This window comes from Hypanus sabinus, chromosome 6 (genome assembly GCF_030144855.1).
Source record: "Hypanus sabinus isolate sHypSab1 chromosome 6, sHypSab1.hap1, whole genome shotgun sequence".
Classification (NCBI taxonomy): Eukaryota; Metazoa; Chordata; class Chondrichthyes; order Myliobatiformes; family Dasyatidae; genus Hypanus; species Hypanus sabinus.
The window spans coordinates 153,208,312-153,227,568 of NC_082711.1; the positions used below are offsets into that span (position 1 = coordinate 153,208,312).

General features: G+C 39.4%; 1 protein-coding gene across 3 annotated transcripts in view; it reads left to right on the plus strand.

Annotated features, from left to right (window-relative positions):
* dhrs11a (dehydrogenase/reductase 11a) overlaps positions 1-19,257 on the plus strand; it is a 100,087-nt gene that overhangs the window by 36,844 nt on the left and 43,986 nt on the right. For 2 of the 3 annotated variants that reach the window (XM_059973211.1, XM_059973213.1), the window contains exon 3: positions 5,420-5,514. In XM_059973211.1, the coding sequence (XP_059829194.1) occupies positions 5,420-5,514 (95 nt within the window). Of the gene's footprint in view, positions 1-5,419; positions 5,515-9,201; positions 9,332-15,617; positions 15,711-19,257 lie in introns of all 3 variants that reach the window. The other variant, XM_059973212.1, reaches the window with a different exon arrangement.

A 19,257-nucleotide genomic window follows, 5' to 3' on the forward strand; every position in this document is an offset into this window, starting at 1 on the left:
CTAATGAAACCAAGCACACTAAAGGTAGTTGCTACCCTGCTCATCCTCTTCCTCGTTTTCCACTGTTTAGCTTTTATTTCAATTGCTACCACCTTCCTTTGGAAGAGGCGCTGATTATCGAGTGCCTCTTGCATAGACTTAAAACATTACTTATTATGTTAGGTCATTGCTTACAAGTGTTGTTCTTCCTTCTTATCAGTCAAAATTAACTACTATTTAAAGTATCCTGTGAGGACTTTTATCTTGGAATAAATGCAATACTAATATTGTGCATATTGTATCAGACAGCCTAATGTGGCTTGCATTTATACACCTGCATGTGCGTCACTAAATGATAGAATAGAGCCTGGGGCCAGACATTGGAAATTGCTTTTCATTGCTTCGTTAACTATGTAAGACCTCACTTAGTAATGCATAATTACACAAGTTAGTCAGTTTTTCCTGTCTGTTTCTTTTTCCTTCTGCCTTAAGCTTGCGTGAAATGGGCAAGTTCATTTAAAAAGGGTCGAGTGGCTTTGGAATTTGAATTTGAATCTGGCTTTTGGCTGCTGTTGTGCTGAAATGATGGATTTTTTGGCTAAGCACTGTATAACAACGCCAAGCGTATTTCACATTTGTATTAAAACTGTAGATTTGGTCACATTTGGATATTCAAGTGAGTTCCATGTTATTTTTTGTCTTAATAACCACAATTGTGATGGGTATCTCCCATGTACCTAGCTTCCTTCAGACAGTGCAACATTTTTTTATTGTGGAGCCAAGCACGACGGGAGAATGGGATTTCTGATGGATTTTCACTGCATTGAATTACCAGACAGGAATTTCAATTCATGAATAAACATGATAAACCTATTTTAACTGGAAAGGTGACTCAATCAACCTACACAGAAAAATGACTTTGAAGTACCAAACTGTACCCTGAGGACTTTGATATACCTTTTGACAATTGCATTATGAGGCAGCGGCTGGGAGGTGCTACATATGCATTAACCCCAAAACACCTGGAAGAGTATATAGCACAGTGTCTATTGGTATAATGAATACTTTCATGCTTCTTGATATTTCCAGAGTAGCACAACAATTCAGTAAGTCTTTTGAGGTGTAAAGTAAGCTTCAGACACCATTTGCCAAGGACGATTTTTGCATGACTTTTACAGTTTGTCAGATGTACCAGGCCTTATTACCTTTACATATTTAAGTAGAAAGTATTAGAATCAGGTTTAATATCACTATATATGTCGTGGAACTTAGTAACTTTGCAGCAGCAACACAATACATAATAGAAAAAAACTGAATTGTTGCCTGGATTAGGGAGCATTCCTTATGAGAATAGGTTGAGTGAACTCGGCCTTTTCTCCTTGGAGTAAAGGAGGATCAGAGGTGACCTGATAGAGGTGTTCAAGATGATGAGAAGCATTGATCGTGTGGATAGTCAGAGGCTTTTCCCCAGGACTGAAATGGCTAGCACAAGAGGGTGCTTGGAAGTAGGTACAGAGGAGATGTCAGGGGTAAGTTTTTTACACAGAGAGTGGTGAGTGCGTGGAATGGGCTGCCAGCAACGGTGGTGGAGGCAGAAATGATAGGGTCTTTTAAGAGACTCCTGAATAGCACCATGGAGCTTAGAAAAATAGAGGGCTATGTGTAAAACCTAGGTAGTTCTAAGGTAGGGACATGTTTGGCACAGCTTTGTAGGCAGAAGGGCCTGTATTATGCTGTAGGTTTTCTGTGTTCTATGCAACATGAAAAAATATATATCTATAAAATAGTTAAATTAAGAAAGTAGTGCAAAAAAATTAAAAAGTAATGAGGTAGTGTTCACGTTTTCAATGTCCATTCAGAAATTGGAGGGCAGAGGGGAAGAAGCTGTTTTCTGTACCTCTTTCCTGGTGGTAATAATAAGAAGAGGGCATGTCCTGGGTGACTGAGGTGGGGGGGTGGAAAGAGGGTCCTCAGCACCTTTTCAAAGCATGGCTTCTTGAAGATGTCCTGGATACTCACGGTGGCTGGTGCCCATGACAGAGCTTACTATCACGGGCATGTTGAAATACAGGAGCTGGGGATAAATTGAAAAGTTTGATCTTGTGATTGGTTATAGAGTGTGCAGCTGCTTCCTTTTCAGGTTTTTAATATTTTGCTTAAACCTTAATTCTAACTCTTTCATTTCTCCCGTATAAGTGCTGTAAAATATATTAATAATTTGTCCCACAGGTTATTTTAAAAAGCAGACTCAGTACATTGATGCTAATGTAATAATCCTTAAAATAGTAGTAAAAACATGAACTCCTGTCACCAAACAGTTTAATTAAGCAGAATATTCCTTATGATGTCGTTTTGTTTAGGTTAAGAAGTAGTCCAGTGTTATGTGGATACTTTTGCTGTACTGCTTTCTAAATAATTACATTTATATTACATTGAGCAGTGCCAAAAAAATCGTAAATTATCCTACATATATCGTGCCTGTAACTGGATTTATTCCAATGTTATAGGGTAATGAAAGTCTCCGTGTTGAAACAGAGCGGCAGTTACCGTGAATTAGGCCAAAAAAAAAACACTACATCAAATATAGTCATCATTTCCAATTTGTCCTTGGGCTTTACTAAATATGTCCGACTTTTTCATTTCATTGACTTTCTGCAAAAGTGAGAATTTACTGATTTTTGTACTTCAGTAGCAAAGTGCTGAGTTTCCTCAAATTTGCAATTGGATGTCAGATGGAGATACCAGATAACAAATGGAACCTTTTTGGAAAGTGACGGACTTAAGATGGGTGTTCACAACTTAAAGGACATAATTTGCGATGCTTGTCTTAGTTGACAGTAAAGTTTTGTGTTAGGCAAGTGTGTTTGAGATTATTTGATTTCAGCTGCTGACTGCTGATTCAGTTGAATGGGGATTGTAGGATAATGATTCAGGAGACAACTGAAGGCTAATTACTTTATGCACAAAATCAATTTATTTAATGATTAATTTTAATGTATTTTTATTTTTTAAGTTTAAAGATTTTAGCTAGTGTTGGTAGTTAAGTAAATCTGTGAAAACTATTGTGAAAACATCTTTAATGTTGTGAAAATGATTACAATATAATGCAGGCTTCCACGGAAGGCACAGCATTGTCCCTAACTGTGTTGGCTATCAAGGTTTTGGAGTTGGATCTCTGCACATTGATGGCCAAGACTCTCTTTATCTGCCTTGGTCATGCTGCTGCTCTTCGAAAGGCAGAGAGCCAGTGAGATGGGAAGCAACCTGTCCAAATAAGTGAAGAGATAAGATAAAGATTATCTCTATTTGTCACATGCACATTGAATCATCAGAACATACAGTGATGAGCCTTGTTTGCGTCAACGACCGACAAATCCGAGGATGTGCTGGGGGCAGCCTGCAAGTGACGCCATGCTGCTGGCGCCAATATAGCATGCCCACAACTTACTAACCCTGACCTGTACACCTTTAGAATGTGGGAGGAAAGGAGGCATCTGGAGGAAACCCATGCAGTCCCAGGGAGAAGGTACAAATGCCTAGGGAATTGAACTTCAATTGATTTTACATCTGGTGCTGTGAAGTGTTGTGCTAACTGTAAAGTGTTGGGCTGCTACTGTTGCCTCCCAAGTAGAGCTGTTGGGAGACTGGATCATAAGGTTAGGCCCATTGTATCCCAGTGTGCTGTTTTTACTTTAGGAAAGATTCTAAAATAATAACCTCCTGTGACTCGTGCAGAGCCATAATAAAAGCAGAACTAGCCAGTTATGTAGTAGCTTCAGGAACCTTGGTCTGATCTTGACCTGACTTTACTGTCTGTGGACTTTTATCTCTCCATGGCTGCTTGTTTCTGCCGGGTACTTGATCTTCCTCCCACATCCCAAAGATTTCTTCCATGTTTAGTCTGCTGTTTTTAAGTCATTCCATAATGGGTGAAAGAATCATTGGGGAGTTCTTGGCAGTGTGAGACAGTAAGTTTCAGGGGTAGAGGGGAAATTAAACAGAAGTAGATTAGAACTGTATTGAAGAGGCTGCTTTTCTGAAGCACAGCATGGTCTGTGAGATAGTCTGTTTCCTGCTGTTAAAATTTAAAAAGTTGTTTCTACTTTGTATCAGAACCTTGTGCTATTGGTAACTGGTGTTGAGATCAGCCGTGATTTCAATGAATGGCAGATCAAGTTCAAAGACCAAAATGGTGGCCTGCTTGAGTTTCTTTTATTCTTGGCATATGACATTCTAAAGAATTTTGTTGGCCCAAAGCTTCATTCCAAGGGCATGAGATTTAAAGCAAATTAGATAGGAGGAATAAAATTCTAGTTGTAATACAAAACTGAAGTATCAATTTCAAGGGATGCTGGAATCTGAATTCTTTCAGCTGCCATGAATAAAATGTGCATGGATTAATAATCAGTTTGTTTAATTCCAGTTCACTGCACAGCAACTCTGGGAGCAATATTTTTCTGAAAGCTTCTGTTGCCATGGTTTCAGTGTTTAATAAAGCTGTATCGGTTGTCAAAATCTATATAATGCAATTCATTAAAGCAGCTGTAATTGGCCTATTACTTCAAATTTGGCAATTTTATGAAGGGTTACAACAACTGTGCCAGGTATGACTTGAGTCACTGGACACTTTATTGTCATAGACCAGTTTTGCGAGGCAACTTTAAGTTGTACTTGGTTGTGCACTCCCTTTGGTATCTATGGCTGTCATTCCTTCCTCAACTCTAGATTTTGAGTCTTGTTTGGCCCAAGGCTTTCAGTAGTTGTGGAATGAATAGCTGTGAAAAACTCAAAGTGAACATGAGCGAACTGGATATATTGAGTAAATATATTGATAGCATTGTAGCTAATTCTTTTCATCACTTCATTTCAAAAATAGCTTAAGCTGGCTGATTCCATTTTAGCTGTTTTTGTAGATAGGGCATAACTACACACTCTAGTATGTGCAGTTCTGTTAAGAGTGTAGCTAGTTCTAAAGCACAGTTCTCAAGAGCCATAGCCAGAATGGTAGGGTCTGTGTAGACAGGTCAAATGCATTCAATTCTCAAAATTGGAATAGTTCCCAAATGTTATTTTATTTTTTAGGCTTAAGAGCTGACTGTCTTGTGTCAAACAGTCAGGACACTTTGCAGCATGATTTTATACTCAATATTTCAGATTTACTGTATTTCTTAATCATGCGTTGAAACATACAGTGAAATGTCTCACTTGCATTTGCAAACTACACTGTCTGAAGACTTTCTGGGGGCAGCACATAATAGCACGTAACCCTAGTCGTCATGATTCTAATGATGGCTGAGCCCAAAGTATTCACTTTCATGAAAAAGATTTGGAATCAGTTGAAGCCTTATGAATAGATTTCAAAACTGGATTTTACTTAAGAATTTTTCTGCCTGGTAGTCCCTCAAAAAGGTGATTAACTCATATCTCCACTTTGTTTCAGGTTAATGTGATAGCAATGGCTATCTGTACCCGAGAGGCTTACCAGTCAATGAAAGAGCGGAATGTTGATGATGGACACATCATAAATATTAATAGGTAGAGGAATTTAAATATTTTGTATGGAAAAATTACTATTTATGTTCATTTTATTTACAAACAATCATGCATCCTAGTTCAGAGATTAAATCTGTCTTCTGGTTTTTATCTGTAGTCAGCAGTCCAAATTCAAACCTTCAACATTGAAGGAGTTCTAGGAAAAATGCCACTTTTCCAGAATGTTAGAATATTTTGAGTATGGAAGCCAAGCATAGCTAAATAATTATTTGGTCCAAACTAGCTCCTGATTAAAGCTGCCACAGCTATATAGTTTTAACATTTGGTATTTTTTAAAAATCATCTTACTGGAGGATTTTGGAATAGCTTTTTATATTTATTGGAATGAATAATAACATTGGCCATCAGTGTAAAGTTAAACATCTGTGTTTGCTAATTGGAAGTGCCTTACAATTTTGTGCCAGTTTGAATAAATAGCAGCTAACGTACACTATGATGACTCAGTTTATCTAATGGGTGTTTTTATTTGGGACTACTTGTGTAAAAGTTTAAGGGGAAGCATTAATGGTTAGTTTCATTAGAAAAAGGAAGAAAGATGGCATCCAAGTGGCTAACGGAGGGGTATTTCAACATAGTGTCAACAGTCCAAATATCAGCACTCTAATTCATGGCTGTCTAGTTCTTTTGATTCAGTCCATTGTAATCTGTTCATGCATCAACTCACTATTAATTGTTGGCAGTTGCTATGGAAATGGTCTAATTACATCTATAATGGTTAAATGATAGTGGCTAATTAAGTGGTTTTTAAATACACTAGATTCCGATTAATTGGGACCAGTACATTTTAGCTCAATTAAGTGGCTGCCCCAATTAGCCGGTTTCTTGGAAATAGCTATAAAGATTTTTTTTAAAAAGAGACAAACTACTATTTAACCAATAAATTCAACAAATTACGTATTTAAATGAAATGCAGAACAAATTAGAATAATACCAATACTACTACAGTACTATAAAATTATGTTAGTTCCTACTAGATTTTGATGAAGGAATTAATCCGCTGTATGCTGCCATGTTCTTTTGATTGACTGTAAATAAACAAAATCAGCTAGAGCAAATAATGGACTGTCTTTATACAATGCTTTTGATGACCGCATCTTCCAAATCTTCATTTTCATTGTAACATTCAAGATGATTGTCAATACCTTCAAATTCTTTATAGTTCCTAACTTGTTAAAGTAGTGAAATAGTTTCATTTTCACCCCTGGCTGTTCTTGGCATATCCGAGCCTGTATGCTTGAAACCGCAGTGGGCAAAATAACTCTGAATTGTCTTGTTGCTTACTCCTTGCCCACTAGCAGTGTCAAAATCACGTTTTTAAAAAAAACCAGAAAAACGCAACTGACATTCTTTAAAAACTGTTTGCTCTAAGCTCAGTATAATGTCTTAACGGCCACACAGGTACATGTGACTGATGCTAGTTATAAACTGTCAGGCAACAGTCTACTGTGTAACTAAGGAGGTATAGTGTCCCAAATAAATGTAGGGAATCCCAGCTGTTTTCTCGATTAATTTTTGTTCTTTAAGAGTTGTCCCGAATATGCAGCTGTCCTATTAACTGGTGGCCCAATTAACTGGAATCCATTGTAATATTTTTTTTACCCAGATTAAAAGTTAACTTTTAAAAAGTCAATTTCAGTAAAGTATAGCAATCGTTGTTATTAAAAATAAATCCTGAATCTCTCTTATCATGTTAATACATCTCTGCCATAAAAGTTAATTGATGTGGAATTCTTGTTCATTTGGGTAAAACACAAACATATTTTTTGTTTTTGTGAGGCAAGAATGCATTTGAATGAGTATAATAGATCTGGTAGCATGGCTACCAATGTCTTGAAAATGTTATTAATGCTCCAATACTTTTCTGTTTTTTGAAAATCAGTTAGCTATACCTTCAGCTCAAAACAATGGAACCTTTGTGCATTGTTAGAATCCAATTCATTGCATTGAGCAACTCCAAACCTTCAAACCTCATAGCTCCAATGCTAAGCTGAACTAACTGATATAATTGAGTTTAATCGGGTCAAGAAAGAATGATGGTGGATGGGCTCCTGGTACTTTGTAGTGAGGTTAAAAAAATTGCATCAACCTTTTAGTCAGGTTTCTGAATGAGAAGTGCTTGTTGACCACAAATTCTTCAAAGATTTCACCTAGTTTTTCTTGGATAATTATTAACTAGGTTGAAGTACTTTGCAGTCAGAGATGAGAAATGAATAATACTTCCGTACGTGTCGAACCAGTACAGTAACTACACTTTCTTTTGACCTTCAAAGACAAGTGTGTATATTCCACACAAGGTGATTTACTGCCAATGGTATTTCCAAGACCTGTGGCTATGAGTAGTAAAAGTAAGTGCCTTTGCCCAGTGGGGAAGGTCAGCTACTGTTGAAGTCTCAAAGTGCTGTGTTTCATCCTAACATTGTAACGTATGAAGGAGCAGAAGTCCACACTCATCGTTGCTTTGAATGATTACATTGATCCATTTCATAATAGATCTTGAAAGTCTTTTAACTGAGCAAATGAACTTCTGAAGCTTTTCACATTGTGAACTGCTTCTACTCTTCACTTCCAAGAGGAGTCTTATTTCTTGTATCTTTCTTATTTAAAAGCACCCCGATGTAATGTGTACTTCTAGTTGTTGCGTAGGCTGCTGTCTTTCTCTTGGTTATATGAAAAAAAAATTAAGCAACAAATGTGGCTACTCATGTATGAAGTTGTGATCTTTTGCCTGGACCTATGATTGGAACGGAAGAATTGAGCAGTTGGATCTGTGCATCAAGATGGGACTTCTTAAAAATAAATCTTTCTGCAGAAGACTACCTAAAGATATAATTCATGATTGATAATTCTGAGGTTTAATGTTATTTTAATATTCATATGGAAAAGCTGTGCAAACCCAGTGAAACGCTGGTAAGTCCGTCAGTTGTTTAAACTGCACATTTTCATGAGAAAATTGCCCATTGTGAAATTGCGCTATAATTTAGTGTCCAACGTTATTGGTACCAAAGTGATATTTGTGTTTGAGATGGTCAGAATGCCAAACGCCTGTAATTTAAAATTCAGTCCAGAGATCACACTTGCTGTAGAAATAACAAACATAAGCTAGCACATCTGCTACCAAGAAACCACAACGGTTTTATAAGGATTTCTGGAAACTAACCAGGTGGACTGAGGAAATGTCAATATAATTTCCAATCAAGTCTGTCCTTTTTATCATTGTAGTTCTGTTCCCAGTGCCACATTACTGTTGCTAGACTACATGCATCAGTTGCCTTTGGCTTTATTGCTACTTTGTGGATAAAACTTTGGCATCTGCCAAAGTGAAATTTTGGACTCCTTTTAAGTTGGGTACCTTTAAATACTCTTGTTGGTCATGTAGCAAATCACGCTTTGCTTTATCATTTTAAAAACTTTTCAGAAAGCCAATCACATATTACAGGAAAGTAACTCTTCTGAAGATGTTCATGGATCAGCTGGATTTCTTTTTAAATTTAATCGTACCCATTCTCATTTACACATGTTACATTCCATGGAATAAAGCCATATTTGTACAGCTGACCTGTTTAGGTACGTATATTTCTCTTAGGTCCTGATTATTTGTTGTGCTTTACTTAGCAATTTCTGCTACAGCAGATCTTATGCAACCTCTTCTCCCCTCTTCTGCCATTTTAGTATGAGTGGCCACCGAGTATGTCCAAACTCGGCCGTGCATTTCTATGCTGCTACAAAGTATGCTGTAACTGCCCTCACTGAGGGCTTAAGGCAAGAGCTCCGAGAGAACAAGACGCACATAAGGGCTACGGTAAGAAGTTTAATGAACTGAGACATCTTTTGATGGGTCATTGTGAAAGTGTTTAGTTTCAAAAGTGTTGCCATTTTATAGAAATGCAGATGGACTCTGAAATTGGCATTAGCACCTCCTGAGTAGAAGGTGAAAATGCAGCTAGGGCTGTATTTATTGTTTTTCACTGCTGGATCTTGAAGGATGGCTGTCAGGTGAAGACTGAATCGATCTTATACTGCAGTGCTCCACGTGGTTAAAACATGCGGTGTGGATGTGGTCTAGTTTTCTCTCCTCGGATGCCACATAACGTGAGTATTTCCAGCATTTTTTGGTGTATATTTTGGACCTCCTTCCTTTTATATGATTCATTTACTTAAATGAGTCAGTATATTTAACAGGTCAGGCAGCATTGTTGCAGTGATAGGTAAACACAATTAATTCACAGAAGCGCTAATCATTTACATATTCGTAGGAATTAAACTTGACCTCAAATTTTGTAAAGCTAAACTATTCCATTAATGTTCTTGACATTTATTGAGATACTTCTGGTGAAAGGTCTGTGTTTATGGGGAGAAATAAAGATTAAATCTGGGTTAATGCACAGTAACATATCGGTTCTCAGTTTGTTCAAGTTCTGGGAAGAAGTACAGCAGTTGTTTGATTCCACATCTGCCTAGGACGTATGGGATGAGTATGGGTAGGAATTAACATCTGGCAAAATTTCCAATTTGGTTTTGATGGAGATGGTCAGTCATTTCTTGAGGTGTCAACCAACCTAAAAAGCTTTGATGCAGTTTCCTTCCACTATTGTGTTTTTTTTAAGCCGTATTTTCCAGGGCTTTGGTATTCAATAAGAATATTTAATATCAGAGAAATGTACACTATATACATCCTGAAATTATTTTCTTCGCAAACATCCACAGAAACAGAGGAGTGCCCCAAGGAATGAATGACAGTTAAAATGTTAGAACCCCAAAGCTCCCCCCCCCCCAGCTTCCCCCTCTCACACATAAGCAGCAGCAAGGCAACGACCCCCCCCACCAGCAAAAAAAAAAGCATTGACACCCCCTCCACCACCGAGCACTCAAGCGTGCAGCAAGTTCACCTGGTAATCCGACATTCCATAGGCTCTCCCTGTTACCTTTATGAAGGCAGTGAGTGTTGTTTCTATCAGCCGGTATAATTAGGTACTGCGTATGGTCCATGAGGAGCAAGATTGCTTTCTCTGTGTCCACCAAGCTTGCTTGATTCCATTGCTGTGAATGGCTTACCACCCGTTTTGCTGTCAACATTATCCCAGTCAATATTGAACTCGCTCAAATTGTATCCCTCTCCTTTGCTTCCTGGTTGCAGTACAATGCCGCAGGCCTATCATTAATGAAGTGTGATACCTGGCCCAATAATTTAGAATGCGACCTGGTATAACCAGGTGGCCTGGAAATCCATGCTACTTGTAGGAACAGATCGCAATGGGAAGCCTTTTTGCGTCACCTTCCAAAAGCTGCTCATATTTTAAGTGCTGAGTCTGAATTCTTGCTTGTGATTGCCAGCACCTTTTTAGAATAACTTCTTTAGGATGTAAGAGGACAACTTCTAGTTGCAAGATCTCTTTCTTAAAAGCAAAGGGAAGTCTAGTGGTTACTTTGTTACAGCATCCACTTTGTTCTTGTAATAAAACCCATATAACTGCTGGAAATACTTATCGGGTGAGGAAGCATTTTTTTTTATCTGATTCCAGTGCCATGAATCATCTTAGAACGTGAATGACTGTATAAATAAAAGTTCTGTAATACCTTGTGGAGTTTAGAGCCGGATTTTAAAAAGCAAACGGGACCCGTAGGGACTTTCCACAGAGCTTGAGATCTTTCGGGTTATAAAGCAATTGGCAGGGCCAATAAAAAGTTAGGTTTAAACGGAGCTGCCATTGTGGGAGCACCCATAGTGTGAATGGGGAAAAAGTTAGAGTAGCGAGCTGAGGCTTTGTGCCAAGAAGTTTTGATAAGAAGAGACTGAGACTAGGATGAGTTTTCAGCAAAGTTTCTCTTTCCCTCTTTATTAGTACCTAGCTAGAGTAGGAACAATGGATCTATGGTTTGTGGTGTGCTCCTCATGCAAGATGTGGGAGATCTGGGAGACCTCCAGTCTCCCCATTGCTACATCTGCAAGAAGTGCATCTGGGTGCCGCTCCTTAGGGAACTAGAGCTGGATGACTGACCTCTGGCTCATCCTGGAGAAGGAGCAGTTGACAGATAGAAGCTACAGGGATATAGTCACACTTAAAGTTGCAGGAGGCAGATTGCTCAGCAGAGTGAAAGGGAATAGCCAGACAGTGCTGAATAACCCTAGGCCATTCCCTTAAATAGCAAGTATATCACTTTGGATGCTGTTGGAGGTGGGGGTTTGGGAGCAACCTACCATTTGAAAGCCACAGTGACCAGGCACTGAGTATGGCTTTGTAGCTTAAAAGGGAAGGGGAAAAGAGGAGAGCTGTGGTGATAGGTAGTTCAATGGTTAGGAGAACAGATAGGAGATATTGTGGATGCAAAAAAGGCTCCCACTGGTATTTTGCCTTCTGGGTGCCAGGGTCAGGGATGTCTCAGATTGGGTCCACGGCATTCTTAAGGAGGAGGGTGATCAGCCACAAGTGGTGCTACATATTGGTACCAACAACATAGGTAGAAATAGGGATGAGGTCCTAAGGAACAAATCTAGGGAGCTAGGTATGAAGCTGAAAAGTAGGCCCTCAAGGGTGGTAATATCTGGATTGCTGCCTGTGCCACGCACCAGTGAGGATTAGAACTTGGCAGTTGAATGTGTGGCTGAAAAGTTGTGCAGGGCGCATGGTTTCAAATTTGTGGATCTTTGAGATCTCTTCTCGAGAAGATATGACCTGTGCAAAAGGAACCGGATGTCCTTTCAGGTAGGTTTATTAGAGCTGTTGGGGAGGCCTAAGCCAGTTTGGGTGGAAGAGGGGAACAAGAGTGAAAGGTCAGATGATGGGGCAGCTTGTGTAAAGGTCGATACAACATGTAGAGACTGTGAGGAAGGATAGGCAGCGGGCAGGGCAGAATTGCAGACAGTTGAATGGGTTGAAATGTGTCTGTTTTAATATGAGAAGTATCAGGAACAAGGGTGATGAACTTAGAGCATGGGTTTGTACATGGAGCATTGTTGCCATTACAGAGCCTTGGCTGTCACAAGGGCAGGAATGGCTTTGTTCCAAGAGGACAGGGAGGGTGGTAAAAGGGCTGGAAGAGTGGCATTGCTAATCAGATGGTATTACAGCTGTGGAAAGGGAGGACGCTGTGGGAGGATTGTTTACCAAGTCAATGTGGGTGGAAGGTTCAAACAGAAGGAGTAATCACTCTATTTGGGAGTACTCTATAGAGCCCCTCCCCCCCCCAACAGCAACAGACAAAGGTGCAGATTGGGAGGCAGATTTTTGAAAGGTGAAAAAATAACAAGGTTGTTGTCATAGGTAATTTTAACTTCCCTAATATTGGTTAGCACCTCCTCTGGGCAGAATTTGTTAGGTGTGCTCAGGAAGGACTCCCGACACAATATGCAGACAAGCCAACTCGAGGAAAGGCCATAGTAGATCTAGAGCTAAGCAATGAACTTGGTCAGGTGTCAGATCTCTTGGTGGGTGAGCATTTTGGAGACAGTGACAATGCCTCCATGACCTTCAGCATTGCCTTGAACAGGAATAACAGCAGACTGTATGGGGAAGTATTTAATGGGGAGGGCAAGTTATGCTATTCTGCAAGAATTTGGGAGCAGGTGTACTTGGGGAAATGCACAACAGAAATGTGGAAGTTGATTAGAGAGCACTTGCATGGTATTATAGATATTTTTGTCCCATTGAGGCAGAGAAAGGATAATAGGGTGAAGGAACCATGATTGATAAGAGATGTGGGACATCTCATCAAGAAGAAGAAAGAACCATACTTAAGTTGTTAGAAGCAAAGGTTAGACAGGGCTTTAGAGAGTTACAGGATGGCCAAGAAAGGGCTTAAGAATGGATTTAGGAGTGATCGAAAGGGTCATGGGGAAAGTCATGTGAGTAGGATTAAGGAAAAGCTCAAGGTGTTCTACACATACATGAGGAACAGGAGGATCACTAAAGTGAAGGTAGGACAGATTAGGGATAAAAGAGGAATGTGTACCTGGATATGGTGGAGATAGGGAGTATCCTATCTCCACAAAGTATCATTCATGAATACTTTGCTTTTTAGTATTTATCAGCGAAATGGAGGTTGAGTAATACGAGGATAGATTAGAACAGGCCAATATACTGGAACATGTCAACACTAAAAAAAGAATTAGCTAGAATTTTTGGAAAACATTAAGATGGGTAAATTACTGTAGCCAGTTGGAATACACCCACATTACTACAGGAACAAGGGAAGATATCGGCAATGATCTTTGATCCTCACTGGCCACAGGAATAGCACTGGAAGATTGGACTGCACCAAATGTTATTCTTTTGTTCAAGAAAGGTACTAGTAGAAATTATAGATGGTGAGTCTTATGTCAATGGTGGACAAACTGTTGGAGAGGATTCTCAGACAGGATATACAAGCATTTGGGGGGAGCTTTGTCTGATTAAGGATGGCATAGGGAGCAAGTTGTGCCTCAAAAATCTGATGGAATTCTTCAAAGTATTGACAAAGCACAATGATGAAGGTAGAACAGTATGTGGTGTATATGGATCTTAGTAAGGTATTTTACAAGATTCCCCGTGGTAGACTCATTCAGTAAGTCAGAAAGCATGGGACGCAGGGAAACTCGGCTGCGTGGATTTAGAATTGGCTTGTCCATAGAAGGCAATGGATGTAGTAGTGTATTCTGCCTGGAGATTGGTGACCAGTGGTATTCCACAGGGATCTGTACTGGGACTCTTGCACTTTCTGATTTTTTAGTTAATGACTTGCATGAGAAAATGGAAAGGTAGGCTACTAACTTTGTGGATCACGCAAAATTTGGTGGTATTGTGGTCGTTGTAGGTTACAGTGGATCACTGATGCAGAACAGGGCTGAGAAGTGCTGGATGGAGTACAATCCGGAAAAGTTTGAAGTGATACACTTAAGAATTCCAAGGAGTAACAACTTGTACTCTGACTGAAGGCATTGCACCCTTCGGGGATTTGATATTTATTCAACATTTTCATGTAATTATCCTTTACTGATTGTATCAAAACTACCCAGTTCCAAGGAAAGGTTAGCAACCTTTAATATTTACTCGGACTTCAGATTTCCATCAAACCAGTTTCCCGCATCTCAAAACCCATTCCATGATTTTATTTGGAAGGTCGAACTTGACAGGGTTATTAGCAGTGTGTGAGAACAGAGGAATTTTGGAGTTCAAATTTATAGATCCCTCAAGGTTACTGTGTAGTTTCATAGGATGGTTAAGAAGGTACATGGTGTGTTAGCCTTCGATAGTTGGGGGATAGTTGGAAAGTAACATTGGAGCTCTGTAAAGCTCTGGTGAGACCACACTTGGAGTATTGCGTTTGTTTCTGGCCAGCTCATTATAAGGATGTGGAAGCTCTAGAGAGGTGCAAAGAAAATTTACCATTCAGATATATTTCATGCCATGCATTATATTGCAACTGGAAAATTTTAATTTAAAGCTCTCTGTTCCCAGGGAGATTTACCAGGAAGCTGCCTGGATTGGAGAGGATGTCTAATGAGGATAGTTTGAGTGAGCTAAGGCTTTTCTCCTTGGAGTGAGGGAGGATAATTAGTGACTAGATAGGGGTGTATAAGATGATATGAGACAGATAGATTGGACAACCAGCACCTTTACCCCAGGCCGGTGATAGCTAATACACGAGGGCATAATTTTAAGGTTATTGGAGGAAAGTATAACAGGGATGTCAGAGGTAGGGTTTTTTTTAAGACAGGATTAAAATTGGGTTTATTATCACTGACGTGCTGTGAAATGTGTTGTTTTGTGGCAGTAGTATAGTGCAGTACATAAGACAATATAAATTACAATAAGAACATATTTTAAAAAGTGTAAGAGCAAAAATAATGAGGTTAAAAGAAAAGCACACTTAGTGGTAGGTGCATGGAAGGTACTCCCAAGGGTGGTGGTAGAGGCAGGTCCGCTAGGGATATTTAAGAGACTCATGGGTACATGGATGAACGGAAAATGAGGGCTATGCGTGAGGAAAGGGTTAGATTGTCCTTAGAGTAGGTTAAAAAGTCGGCACAAGATTGTGGGCCAAAGGGCCTGTACTGTACTGTTCTATGATTTCTATGCTTTTCTATATTTAAATGTCCTGCCTTTTTACAGTCTGTATCTCCAGGGCTGGTGGAAACAGAGTTTGCATTCAGGCTTCATAACAATGACCCAGAAAAGGCTGCAGCGACGTACGAGAGCCTGAAGGTATTTTGTGCAATTTTGTGCAATAATTTTGCTAACTCCTTATGACAGCTGTAAGTAATTGAAGCTAAAAATGCAGAATTTTAGTCATGATGCAAGCCAAATGATAACCTGAAATTCTGGAGAGAAATGATGTGAACTTAACAAATATTTCTTATTTTGTCACTTTAATTCTCCACTCCACTCTTGTATTAATCTCTTGTTTATAGCCTCTTAATCTGTTCCAACAACACTCAACATAACCTCAAGGAGTAACAACATGCATTCTGACTGAATGCGTTGCATCCTTCAGGATATGGTATTTAATTCAATGTTTTCATGTAATTATCCTTTACAGATTGTATCAAGACTACCCAGTTCCAAGGAAAGGTTAACAATCTTTAATATTTACTCAGGTTTCCATCAAACCAATCTCCTACACTCCAAAACCCACTTTGTAATTTTTTTTTCTCAACTTACTTTTCTTAGCTGTGAAAGGTTAATATTAATTATTTCTATTCATATTGGTGCGTGATTTGCATAATCATTGGAGCTTTTTGTTTGCAACTTCATCAGCCCTATTAACATATCAGCAACATTAAAGAGAATTGTCAACATGGAATGGTTGCAATACATAATATTTGCAGGTTTTAAAGTGGCAGCTTGATGCACACTCAAGGGAGAAAGGAATTTGAGAGAAGTAGGGCAAATTAGGGAGAGATAGTCACAAGGAGATGGAGGTTTCTGTGAAAGGTAAGCAATAGTTAAAACCAGTTTGATTGCTGATGAACTTTCTCTTGTCCCTTTATCAATGCAAGTTAACTGGAATGTACTGACAAGCCTGGTCTTAAATCAAGCCACCACTTATAAGATAAATGATGATCATTATGTTGTAAAAGGTCATTAGAGCATCTCCTGATCAGCTGCTGATGGGTCACGTACAAATGTTTCTAAACTTGTTCTGTAACTTCTCTTCACACACCAAAATCAACTCCCTTACCCCAGGAAGTTAGAGTAAGTTTATAGTACACAACATGTGGACAGCCAAACAGAAATTATGTGGAAGTCCATCTTCTATTGTACAAACCAATGTAAGAAACAGGTTTTCCACAAAAAACTATTATGAAAGAGTGTGCAGCTGGTTTGTTAGCAACATTGAGGTTATAAATATTTATGCACTCAGTTATTTTGTATGATGATTAAGATTCAGGAATTGTTGATTTTCATTTTTGGTGTTCATGATAGACTGTGATTTTTTAAGCTATCACTCCGGTACCTGAGAGAAACAAGGTGACATGCCATGGTAATTACCACCTAATGGTTCTGACATGCACCATCATGAAGTGCTCTTAGATTCTGATCATGGCACACGTTAACTGCAGCCTTCCAGCCAACCTTAACCCACTGCAATTCACCAACCACTGAAATAGAGCTACCATGGATGCTATCTCCCTTCCCTTATACTCATTTCTAGAGAATCAGGATAAACAATTGTTTATTGACCACAGCTCGGTCTTCAGTTCTATAATTACAGTCAAACTCATCTCCAAACTTGTTAACCTAGGACTCTACGTCTCCCTTTGCAACTGGATCTTTGCCTTTCTGACCAACAGACCGCAATCAGTAAGGATAGGTAGCAACACCTCTTCTATGATTACTCAGAATGCTGGTGCTCCATAAGGCTGCATCTTCAACACCACCCCCCCCCCCCCCCCCACTCCCTATACACTCACAACTGTATGGCCAGATTTTGATTTAGTTCTTTCTACAAGCTTGCGAGTGAATCCACCTTAATGGATCATATCTCAAATAACAATGAGTCGGTGTATGGGTAGGAGATAGAGACTAGTGACACGGGTGCTATGGCAACAACATTTCTCTCAATGTCAGGTAAACAAGATAGCTGGTCTTTGACCTCAGAAAGTGGGACAGTGGACATGCTCGAACTTAACTCAACGGTGCTGAGGTTGAGTGGGTTGGGAGCTTCAAGTACTTTGGAGTGAACATTGCTAATAGCCTGTCCTGTCCAAGCATATAGATGCCACAGCTAAGAAAGCTCATCAGTGTCTCTACTTCCTCAAGAGGCTAAAGAAGTTTGGCACGTCCCCTTTGACCCTCACCACTTTGTAACACTGCACCATGGAAAGCATCCTGTTTGGATGCTTGGTATAGCAACTAGTCTGCCCTTGATGGCAAGAAACTGGAGAGAGTTGTGGAAGCCACTCAGCACATCACAAGGACCTGCACTCTGATCCTACATTTTGCCTCAGTAAAACAGTCAGCATAATCAAAGACCCCACCACCCTGGACATTCTGGCTTCTCTCCTCTTCCATCAGGCAGAAGATACAAAAACTTGGAGCATTGTACTGCCAGGCTGAAGGACAAATTCTGTCCCCTGTTATAAAACAATTGAATGGTTCCTTAGTACAATAATATGGATCTTGACTTTGCCATCCAGCTCATTATGACCTTACACCTTATTGTCCGTTTGCACCAACCTCTATGTAATGCTTCATTCTGCATTCTGGTTTTATTTTTACCTTGTACTACTTTACTGTTGTAATGAATTGATCTTTATGAATGGTATGAAAGATGTTTTTCATTGTATCTTGGTACATGTGACAATAATCGGCTAATTTATTATCAAATGGAAATTATGTGGAGTACCAATGGTTCTAGCAATGCTTAATCTTGAAATGAATGTGCAAATTTGTGTCACTTTGTGCTGTTGGATATCTGGATTTTTGTAATGATCAGATTATATCTGTGATATGTGAGAGAGTCCTAGATGTTACAATGTGGGCACTCTTTATGAAAACTTAGAAGCTCTTATTGACAAATGATGATGTCTGGATTTCTGTATCAATAATTGCAATTCCCTGAAAAAGATTAAAAAGAAATAATTGTATAGTATTTCTTATTTTGGGGTTTTAGGTAGGCTATGTAAACTAAATTTCTCAAATAATTTTGAGTGTTTTATTTGAGATTGATCAACTAGAAGCACCTCCACAAAGACAGTGCACATGATTTGGAGTCTCTTCTAATGTACAGATTTGAGAGGAAGGTAGAGATGGAGAAATGCAAATGATTTTTTAAAGATTAGTAAGTATGAAGCCCTCCTTTGGTTAGGTTCGACTATGGGTGTTGAGTCCCAGCTATTTACATGATTCGCAAGCCAGGGCAGTATGATATGGAGAGCAAGCTGTTGCCCATGTAAGAGGCTGCCTTGCTCCATTTAGCTGATGAATCCAAAGGAATGGCAGAGACCGATGTAGTTTGGCACCAGTGGCATCGCAGGAGTTGCCAGTCTGTGTGAACTCAGCATAGGATTGCCTTCGGAGGTCCAGCTCAGGATTTATCTTTGGGGGTTTATTCCCGAAGCCTTCCCCATGTGTGGGTATAACCACAAGACAGCAGAGATTTGAGATCAGAGTTTTCCTTCTGGGTGAGCTGCATACTCACAAGCGACTGGTTTTAAGGCGCCAGTAACCCACACTTGCCCCTTCTCCTATAAGTAGAGTGTTCCAATGGGCCTAGTAGATAAGCCACATGTGAAGGCCAGGAGCTGGA